This window comes from Entelurus aequoreus, linkage group LG24 (assembly GCF_033978785.1).
Source record: "Entelurus aequoreus isolate RoL-2023_Sb linkage group LG24, RoL_Eaeq_v1.1, whole genome shotgun sequence".
NCBI lineage: Eukaryota > Metazoa > Chordata > Actinopteri > Syngnathiformes > Syngnathidae > Entelurus > Entelurus aequoreus.
The window spans coordinates 23,542,401-23,552,884 of record NC_084754.1 but is presented as its reverse complement, the minus strand read 5'-3'; the positions used below and the strand labels follow the sequence as shown (position 1 = coordinate 23,552,884).

Sequence of the window (10,484 nt, the reverse complement as noted above, 5' to 3'; positions counted from 1 at the left end):
CCAAACTTTTTGACTCCGGGGCTGCATTGGGGTAAACAATTTGGCTGGGGGCCGCGCTATATATATATATTTAAATATATATATATGTGTGTGTGTGTGTATATATATATATATATGTGTATATATGTGTGTGTATATATATATATATATATATGTATTCATACATATATATTCCTCGCGCACTAATTGACTTAAAGAGCGCACTTGCTGCATGTCACGTTATCGATGGTCAAATGCATTTTTAGACAATATGATTTGTCTGAGTGGCTAGGAGACGGTAGAAAATGGACTAGTAAGGAGAAATAAAGTAAAATTAAAATAAACTATCTGTGTTAGCCCTGCGATGAGGTGGCGACTTGTCCAGGGTGTACCCCGCCTTCCGCCCGATTGTAGCTGAGATAGGGTCCAGCGCCCCCGCGACCCCGAAGGGAATAAGCGGTAGAAAATGGATGGATGGAAATAAAAAATAAAACCTTTTTATTTTTTTTTAACTTGGGACTTCCCGCGGGCCGGATTTTGGACGCTGGGGGTCCGTATCCGGCCTGAAGTTCGGGGACCCCTGGTTTAGAGCTACTGTCAGGTTCCTGAATACAGCGCTAAGCCTTCTGGGTAATGTAGTATAGATGCGTTTAGCAACACACCATCCCAGGTAACAAGTGAACGTTATGTAAACGTTAGGAGAACGTAGTGGCATTGTTCTGGGAACGTTAGTTTATAACGTTCAAAGAACGTGAGGTTGTGGAGTTCTAGCTTGGTTAGCAGAACGTTTAGGAACATGCTATTTACATCTGTTTTTATGCTATATTGTCAGGAATAACACTCAAACAGAAATTTCAACAAAATTAATTCTTTATTAGTGATAACTATAATACAAATGGAATGGAATGCAGTGGTCTTGGTCGTGCGCGTCAGTGTATCCTACCCCTTCTTGGTTCTCTTCCTGGAAGTAAATCCATCCATCCATCCATCTTCTTCCGCTTATCCGAGGTCGGGTCGCGGGGGCAGCAGCCCAAGCAGGGAAACCCAAATCCTGGAAGTAAATAATTATCACAAATACAACAAAGACAGCACTGGAATGTAGATTAATTGAATTGAATTAAAACATTGACATAATTACTTTATCATTTACCTCTCATCTCACTCTGTTCTTTTGCTTGTTTCTTTTTCCTTTTTTGTCCTCCCTCTTAATTTTTCCTCTTCTCCTGCAAGTAGTTATAATTGCAAATTCAAAAGACATGCAGTGGAACTTCAATAAAATGGAATTCAAAATTGGGATATCTTATCTTCTCCGTACCTCAAATTTTGAACCTCCCTTTCGAAAAGTGGCCAGTTTCAGGACCTCTCCAAGCTCACAATCCACTTCAGCTGTGGTCGTCTGCTTGTTAACACCCCTGCATGCCTCTGCAATCACCAGCACAATTTACAATTCCTTTTAGAATAAATACTGTAATAACAGCTAGATCGACCTTGTGAGCATACATGCAACATACTGTATGTTCAAAGATGCAAACCTATTATTAACACTTACTATTTATTATTCTGTAAAGGGGCAAGTCCTCAAACGCCACTTTTCCTGACTTTCCACGGAGGCCAAGCTGCTCCAGGACTTTGTTTGTGGCAATTTTCCTCAGCATTGTCCTCACCGTGTCTGCCAGATTCTGCCCACCAAGAGCAGTAAGAGCTTTCACCTATACAAATAAATAAACAAAAATATTGTACTTGATTAGAAATTGTTTGATAACTGAGCAAGACATTTTTGCAGTGGGGAATTAAAACTAGTTACCAGCTGCTTTCTGAGCAGAAGATCAGTGTCGAGCCGTTCACAGAAGGCCTTCAGCTGCTCAAGAGTCTCGAAAGGCTGATCAATGAGATCTTGAACATCCACAGATTCTGGCCCCACAGACTGTGCTGCCAGCCCTCTCAGCATGCGCATCATTTCTCCCTGGTTCTCAAGTATATTTTGAACTTTCATGTTCAACTGGAAAACTGCAAAGACAACAAAAGTCAAAGAGGTCATTCGTATTACTGCCCGTTGTAACAGCCTGTTTAACACCACCTATCAACTAACGTTCACTGTCAAGGGCATTCCTGCTGCTTCTTGGAGCGGTCTGGTACTGACTCGTACTGGCTGGAGTGGTCTGGTACTGACTCGTACTGGCTGGAGCGGTCTGGTACTTGCTTGAGCTGGATGCATTATTCCTGTCTGGACTGAGCCTGGAAGTGCTGCTTCTCGCTGGACTGTGGGGTCGGCCTGGATGCCTTGGAGTGGTCTGGTATTGGCTGGTACTGGCTGAAGTGGTCTGGTACTCGCTGGAGATTGGAAAGTTAAATGGTGGGAGCTCTGGCAGTGGGGGTGCCTGGACGAGGATCTGTGGTTTCTCTTTTTTGCACTTCTTTTTTGGCCGAATTTCCTCTTTGTCTAAACCAACGAAGACAATAAAATTTATGCACCACTAAGTAGTGTTTGAGTATTGTAAGTAAACAGTCTTTGAAAAGTGACTATACCGTCAGCATCAAACACATCTTCCTCATCGTTTCTAGAACATTCAGGGGTGATGTGGCTCCGTTTGGTTGACACTTCTTCTGGGCTCAAAAACATTTCAGCTTGTTTTTCGTATTGAAGGGCCTTGTCAAAGTCTTTTGCAAAATTTCAAAGTATACTGATGACTCAAGATGAATCTAATTTATGTTGTTTAAAATATACATGATATGACTTTGACAATATTCCCTTACCAGTGAATGTTTTCCTGAAAACCCGAATTGGCAGCCTATCCCAGACTTCTTTGTCAGGAATCTCAGCTTTCCGGATTCTGGAGTGGGTAGGATTTGGCCTTGGCCAATAGCAGAAGCTATTCTGAAGATAAAATAATCCAGTCATGATGAATGACATAATAATTCATAATAAGCTACAATATTATGCCTGTGCACAGTACTTTTCAGAAAAAGTAATAACCTTTCCATGATCTTCTGTCCATATGGTTGGGACAACAGCGACTGAACGTTCACCAAGGAACTCAACGACCACAAAAGAAGGAGCCATCTGGAAAACTTTCTTGAGTAGCTTCAAAAGGCTGTCCAATGCATTATGTTTGACATGATATTCCGTTGCCAACAATCTCAAATGATCTTCAAAGCATTCACTATCACTCTCATTTTCTGAATCAGATGACAAGGTGACATGATGGTCGATTAGTCTCCAATCAGCATCATTTTCATCACTATCAAGGCCACTGTAGGTGGCATTGTCAGCACCCGCGGCAGTGCAGGAAGTAGTCCCCGCAGCATCCATGTACTGAAGGCTGGTCACTGTTTCTGGACTTGATAAGATTGTCGTGTCATTCTCTTGCTCGCTATCATCACTCTCTAATTCTAAAGTTGACTGCCGGCATTGCTTCTTCAAATGTCTAGTTGTGGCAGCCCATCTACGCTTATAAGCCCTCTGTTGAAGCTTCTTCATTGTGTTTATTCTATAAAAAAAAAACCCCAAGGAAAATGGGTTGCCCTATTATCGCCCACACGGAACTATAACGTTCACGGAACGTTCAGGCAGCATTCAAACCATGACACTGACGGGGCAAATTATTGTTTAACTAGGCTACAGATAAATCCACCCTTCTTCAGAAGTCATTCGTTGGTCTTTGGTCAGTTTGGAAACTTTATAACAGCCAACCTGCACGAGAAATGTATGCTAGTTAGCGCCGGCCGTTGAGCATGGCGCGCATTTGACACAACGCTAAAACCGTAAAATGGTCTGAAATTAATCATGTAGGTTGGAAATTGTTATACAAAAACGTGCTTCGTATTTCACTCTTTCTATCTACTTACATGTGATAATGGATGGCGCACCAAATTGCTTTAAAATCGGGATTCTGGAAGTAGTTAGCCTTCGTCCTTCTTTGTCTCCCGAAGCAGCTTCAATTGTGCATGCCTGCATTCTTCTTCTTCTTCTCCTTCCTCTTCTTTTGATTTTTATGGCGGTTGGCAAGCAACCTTGTGTGTACATTACCGCCACCTACTGTGCGTGCAGCATTGACTCAGCCGGCGTCAGATTGTTCACAAAACACAACACTTTCGCAGAAAGTTGGGGAGACGTTACAACATATTGTATAAAAAGTAAATTTGCGAAAAAAAACACTTATAAAAGCCTAACAGTTGCTGTTTCCATTGCAGGCAAATTATATTTGGTATATAGAAGCGTTCTTAGAACATATCTATAGTTTTTGATGTTCTAAGAACGTTCTTAGAACGTTCTCATCTTGCTATAACCAAAAGAGAACCATACAGTAACGTTACGTTAATGGTTGGTGGAATGTGAAATGTGTACACACCTTGTTAGCATTTTGTGACATTAATTTATCAACTTTTTTTTGTTCATTGAGCAAAACTAGAGATATTATCGGCCGATAAATGCTTTAAAATGTAATATCGGAAATTATCGGTATCGTTTTTAAAAAAAAATAAATTATATCAACATAAAAAAACACAAGATACACTTACAATTAGTGCACCAACCCAAAAAACCTCCCTCCCCCATTTACACTCATTCACACAAAAGGGTTGTTTCTTTCTGTTATTAATATTCTGGTTCCTACATTATATATCATTATATATCAATAGTCTGCAAGGGATACAGTCCGTAAGCACACATGATTGTGTGTGCTGCTGGTCCACTATCAATCAATCAATCAATGTTTATTTATATAGCCCTAAATCACAAGTGTCTCAAAGGGCTGTACAAGCCACACTAATAGTACTAACCTTTAACAGTTAATTTTAATCATTTTCATTAATTACTAGTTTCTATGTAACTGTTTTTATATTGTTTTACTTTCTTTTTTATTCAAGAAAATGTTTTTAATTTATTTATCTTATTTGATTTTTTTTTTATTTAAAAAAGGACCTTATCTTTACCATACCTGGTTGTCCAAATTAGGCATAATAATGTGTTAATTCCACAACTGTATATATCGGTATCGGTTGATATCGGTATCTGTAAGTAAGAGTTGGACAATATCGGAATATCGGATATCGGCAAAAAAGCCGATATCGGACATCCCTAAGCAAAACCCCACAAATATGTAAAATGATGTCAAATAAATCTCGCCATGAACTTGCCAAAATAGAAAAATACTTTATTGTACAAAATAATTTTCTCTCCAAATGTGTTTGTTGTTGTTATTAAAATACTGGCATAGGAACATTTTAAAATCACTTCCTTTTTTTTAACCAAAAAGGAAGCAACATGCAGTGTGATTGATTCAAGTCCCACTTAACCACTTCAACCAACTCGGGTCTTCCCGTGAGACGTAAAAAAAACATGCTTTTGTACAATCCCACAAAAACATTTCAATAAAGACGGCACATGTCAGTGCTGCACCCTCCAGGGGTTCTTTTTCAACAGTTCACTGGGTCCTGCCCACAAACTTGAGTCAACTACTTTTGAACCACAACACTTTTTGCTGTGTACTGTTAAGGATAAAAGCCAACATGAAAATCAGGCCCATTGAGGCAGGGACAGACAAAATGGCAACTATGTAGAAAACATGAACGTAATCACAAAGTCACACTTGATTATCAAGGCAGCAAGAAGCGTGAAGAGCTTTAAAGGAGGAGGACATGTCCACATGAATACAAAAATATAGGATTTATGTTCAAAAAGAGTGAAGATGATTTCCTGTAATGTCTTTATGGTCATCAAGCTTGTAAAGTTCCTGATTTCACTTTTTTAATCCGTGTGGAGTTTGATTGTCACTGTCCTCGGCTGATGCTCCTTATTTGTTGAGGTAACTGCTGTTAGAGAATAGAAAATGTTTTTTCCCACCAGAAGAGAAGTGGTGGTTGAAGTCTCAGAAGAAAATAATTGCAGTTTTGTTGAAATCCCCGGTCAGTCTCCTGAGTCTTTACTGTCAGAGTGAGGCGTGTACTTGAGTCGAAAAGAGCCTGTCAAACACAACAACAAACATTAGTAAGCAAGTAAAGGTGCTTCAAGACAGGACATGCCAGTCCAGTAAAACACACATGCCTTACATCGTGATGTCATGACGCTCAATTTATGAAACAAGCAGAACAATCTCAGCAGGTATTCACATTGGTTGTTTATATTTGTATTATTCTTAATCTCTTTGTTGTTTTTGATATTATTTGTTTTATTTTGAAGATGCTGGCCCTTATTTGAGGACACCTGCCCTAAGCCTAATATAAATCCCCAAACCGTGAACTGAAATAGCAACAATGAACAGAATCCATAAGACTAGTTTAAAAAGTCCCACTTTGAATATGTCAGGATCCAAACTAATAGCCATTCAACCCTGATTTTAAGCCCTTACCCTAAGTGGATACCCTAATTTGGGTGTTGTAAAGGGGGATACAGTCCCTGGTATTGATTATATCATGGACACCAGCTGGGATGTCAAAGTCAAATACATCAGAGGGCCAAAAAAAACAAATTTGCTACAACCCGAGGGCCGGACTGGTTCAACATTTATGAAAACATATTACCGTATATTTCGGATTATAAATCGCAGCTTTTTATACTCTGGAGCGATTTATGTGTGAAATTATTAACACATTACCGTAAAATATCAAATACTGTATTTTTCGGAGTATAAGTCGCACCGGCCGAAAATGCATAATAAAGAAGGAAAAAAACACATATAAGTAAGTCGCACTGGAGTATAAGTCGCATTTTTTGGGGAAATGTATTTGATAAAAGCCAACACCAAGAATAGACATTTGAAAGGCAATTTAAAATAAATAAAGAATAGTGAACAACAGGCTGAATAAGTGTACGTTATATGAGGCATAAATAACCAACTGAGAACGTGCCTGGTATGTTAACGTAACATATTATGGTAAGAGTCATTCAAATAACTATAACATATAGAACATGCTATACGTTTACCAAACAATCTGTCACTCCTAATCGCTAAATCCCATGAAATCTTATACGTCTAGTCTCTTACGTGAATGAGCTAAATAATATTATTTGATATTTTACGGTAATGTGTTAATAATTTCACACATAAGTCGCTCTAGAGTATAAGTCACACCCCCGGCCAAACTATGAAAAAAAACTGCGACATATAATCCGAAAAATCCGGTATATATTATTTATCTCATTCACGTAAGAGACTAGGCGTATATCAGCAATCGTCACACACACGTCAACCAATAAAAATTTGGCGGGGGCGGGTCATGGCAAAAGGGCATTGTGAAAAAAAAGATGCTACCTGCTACTACTTCCGTACCTATGAAAATTGATCATTTCAACATTGGCGGTAACTTATAAAAATTGAGAGGGGCTGAACAAAAATCGCACCGAAAAGGAAATCATATACTGCAGGTTACAAGCTGGAAGTAGTGAAATATGCAGCAGAAAACAGCAATCGAGCAGCAGAAAGAAAGTTTGGAGTAAGCGAGAAACTTGTAAGGGAATGGCGAAAAATTTCCCCCAAAAATGCGACTTATACTCCAGTGCGACTTCAATATGTTTTTTTTCCTTCTTTATTATGCATTTTCGTCCGGTGCGATTTATACTCCGGAGCAATTTATAATCCGAAAAATACGGTAAAATGATTGCAAGACCTAACACAGTGTACTGTATTTGATTTAATGATTAAATTAATAATCCAACATTTGTGTATGGCTCTATCACTAATTTCAAGGGAAAACATTTTTCAACAGGCTCACAGACAAAAACACACTTCCTTCAAAGCAGGCGGATGTGGCCTGAGGGCTGGTTCTAATACTAATCAAATATCATAGGGTATGCCATAGATCATTCATTCACAGGCCGGAACTGGCCCGCGGGCCTTGACTTTGACAAAACTAATGTACAGGTACACAAACCACCACCAACAATGCAGACTTTCATTGTCTTGGCGCCCCCTATGTGCCGCATGTAGTGCACAGGCCCTTGTTGCACCGCTGCATGGACCAGCCGCAGATAAACTAGCGAGGAGAATGTCCACATCAACAGTTTTGGCCTCACTTCCCATCCAATTTCACATCGCCATCTGATACTTTGACCAAAGATTGTATAACAAACTATTTTATAACAAAGAAGTCAACACATTAACAGAAAAAGGTTATCTTGTTACACTTGCTAGTATTGTTGAAAATCAAATGGCATATTCAATTAGTTTTTTACTGAATAAGGTGGCTACTGGTGCACAATAACGAAACAAAAACTCCTATTGATCTAGACTAGAGACTCATACTCCCTGACTTTGTACACAACAATAAAAACAAGCAACACAATAATTCTGTCAAATATTGAGTTAGTCTCAGGTTTTTGGCCCACAGCTTGAGTTTTGTTGGCCTGCCCCAAATTGTCCGAATAAAATTCTAAAAAGTAAAAATGTAAGAAAAAAGATCAAAAGAAGTAACGTCAAGAGAAAAAACAGAAACTTTGATAATGATAACTAATAATCACAGGATTGCTACTTATAACCAGAGATGGGTAGTAACGCGCTACATTTACTCCGTTACATCTACTTGAGTAACTTTTGGGATAAATTGTACTTCTAAGAGTAGTTTTAATGCAACATACTTTTACTTTTACTTCAGTATATTTATAGAGAATAAATGCTACTTTTACTCCGCTCCATTTATCTACATTCAGCTCGCTACTCGCTACTGATTTTTATCGATCTGTTAATGCACGCTTTGTTTGTTTTGGTTTGTCAGACAGACCTTCAAAGTAGGATCTATCGCATGCCTGCGTTTCACCAATCAAATACAGTCACTGGTGACGTTTGACTCCGTTTCACCAATCAAATACAGTCACTGGTGACGTTTGACTCCGTAATCACATGATTAACAAGCTTAAGCTTACATGAACTCAACATCAAATTTGAGGAAGCACATCGCGGTAAGTAACGTTAGTAGATATTTTGGCTGTCACCGTAGGCTGATGTTAGCTTCCCTGCTATGAATCACTGTCAAATGTACATCGTGTGGGGACATTTATTAACGCACTGCAGCCTCAGAGAGAGACACACACACACACACGCATGCATAGAAACACCAATCAGTGTGTTCCCAGGTGCAGCCCACACCTATCAGTTTATGGTTTGCGTAAAGGCTAACTTGTTATTTTCCTCTGTAATCTCTGCCTACTGAGCCTATGGTGCTGTTAAGTTATTGTGGCTCAATTTGCCTTCATTTTTTTTATGTTGATGTATTATTATTTAATATATATTATTGTTTTAGTTGCTTAAGAGATATTCCTGGCTCTGAATTTGCTCATTGCTATTTTTAGGTTTTTGTGCATTATTTGTTGCCGTCATCATTAAACGAACAGGTTACTCATCAGTTACTCAGTACTTGAGTAGTTTTTTCACAACATACTTTTTACTTTTACACAAGTAAATATTTGGGTGACTACTCCTTACTTTTACTTGAGTAATACATCTCTAAAGTAACAGTACTCTTACTTGAGTACAATTTCTGGCTACTCTACCCACCTCTGCTTATAACACAAAACGTACACCAAGTGTTGTCATTAATTATGTATAGCTTGTGTTCTTAGCATTGACTTTTTTTTTGCAAAATGTTTTGACTTTTCAGTATTGGGCCCCTGGTGGAAAAAAGTTTGGAGACTCCTGATCTAGTCGTATGTGTGTGGATGTTCTCATTCATCCCGGTGGTTGTCTTCTCAGGGAACTCAATCGATCGCTACTGGACTGTTTGGCTTGTCAGATCTAGTCCAGATCTGACCGATCTAAGTCTATGAGCAGGAACTGATGAAGCCGACTTGGATGAGAGGCCAAATGTCTTCTAAGACAAACCAATCCAGGGGTCCCCAACCTTATTGGCATTGAGTTAAAAAAATGGCTGCAGATTTGAAAGGACAGATTTAAAAAAATAATAATAATTTGAAAGGACAGATTTAATAATAAAATACATTTTTTTAAATAAAATAAAAATACAACTTTTTTTCATTTTTTTAACTTGGAACTTCCCGCGGTCTGGATTTTGGATGCTGAATCTGGCCTGCGGGCCGTAGTTTGGGGACCTCTGAACCGAACAGTCCAGTTGTAAACGATTGTATGCCCTGAGATCCTGATCTAGTCACTTTAGTATCGTTCATATAATGATACTATACTAGGTATCGATAATAACATCCTATTACTTTTTTCTCGTCCTCCAGTGATATAATTACTTGGACGAAACATTGTTTATTTTCCGCCACGGTGGTGAGAATTAGCCTTAGAAGCAGCTTTGCACTGTGGATAGACGACACATTTGTTACAGCTTGCTCTCCAATTTGAGCCGGTGTTCTGGCAAGACACGCACCCTCCCGGAATTCATGCAATTCCTGCAGGTGTGCATCAAGGAATCTGAAATGTAATTGTGCATCCTTTTTGAAGGAACCCTTCACGTGGGTACAGTCTTTAGCCATGCAAACAAAGCTCAACATGTGACATCTCTCCAAGCAATCATTTCCAGGCACATTCACAGGTGTTACGTAACGTCACCCT

The 10,484-nt window shown here is 39.0% G+C and overlaps 2 protein-coding genes across 10 annotated transcripts in view; both read right to left on the bottom strand.

The window, feature by feature from the left end:
* Positions 1-862: 862 nt before the first annotated feature.
* LOC133641475 (uncharacterized) lies at positions 863-3,924 on the bottom strand. Of its 6 annotated transcripts, none has more exons than XM_062035217.1 (10): positions 3,826-3,924; positions 2,954-3,670; positions 2,734-2,854; positions 2,506-2,640; positions 2,069-2,419; positions 1,784-1,986; positions 1,529-1,688; positions 1,295-1,401; positions 1,130-1,202; positions 863-1,030 (listed from the first exon to the last, which is right to left on the bottom strand). In XM_062035217.1, the coding sequence occupies exons 2-9, from the start codon at positions 3,455-3,457 to the stop codon at positions 1,185-1,187; spliced, it is 1,599 nt and encodes a 532-aa protein (XP_061891201.1). In that variant the 5' UTR covers positions 3,458-3,670; positions 3,826-3,924; the 3' UTR covers positions 863-1,030; positions 1,130-1,184. The 6 variants fall into 6 exon arrangements, with proteins under 6 accessions (XP_061891201.1, XP_061891203.1, XP_061891204.1 ...); XM_062035219.1 differs by having other exon boundaries at positions 863-1,032; positions 1,134-1,202; XM_062035220.1 differs by having other exon boundaries at positions 2,506-2,637.
* A 1,182-nt stretch (positions 3,925-5,106) lies between these two features.
* zcchc14 (zinc finger, CCHC domain containing 14) overlaps positions 5,107-10,484 on the bottom strand; it is a 74,926-nt gene continuing 69,548 nt past the window's right edge. For all 4 annotated transcript variants that reach the window (XM_062035816.1, XM_062035817.1, XM_062035818.1 and 1 more), the window contains exon 13: positions 5,107-5,940. In XM_062035816.1, coding sequence (XP_061891800.1) covers positions 5,885-5,940 — 56 coding nt within the window. In that variant the 3' untranslated portion in view covers positions 5,107-5,884. The remainder of the gene's footprint in view (positions 5,941-10,484) is intronic.

Coding starts and splice junctions, on each gene's coding strand:
- LOC133641475 (XM_062035217.1), bottom strand. CDS start 3,457: ATGAAGAAGCTTCAACAGAGGGCTTATAAGCGTAGATGGGCTGCCACA. Junction 2,641..2,733: donor TTTCAGGAAAACATTCACTG/GTAAGGGAATAT, acceptor GAAATTTTGCAA/AAGACTTTGACAAGGCCCTT. Junction 1,987..2,068: donor GAATGCCCTTGACAGTGAAC/GTTAGTTGATAG, acceptor TTGTCTTTGCAG/TTTTCCAGTTGAACATGAAA.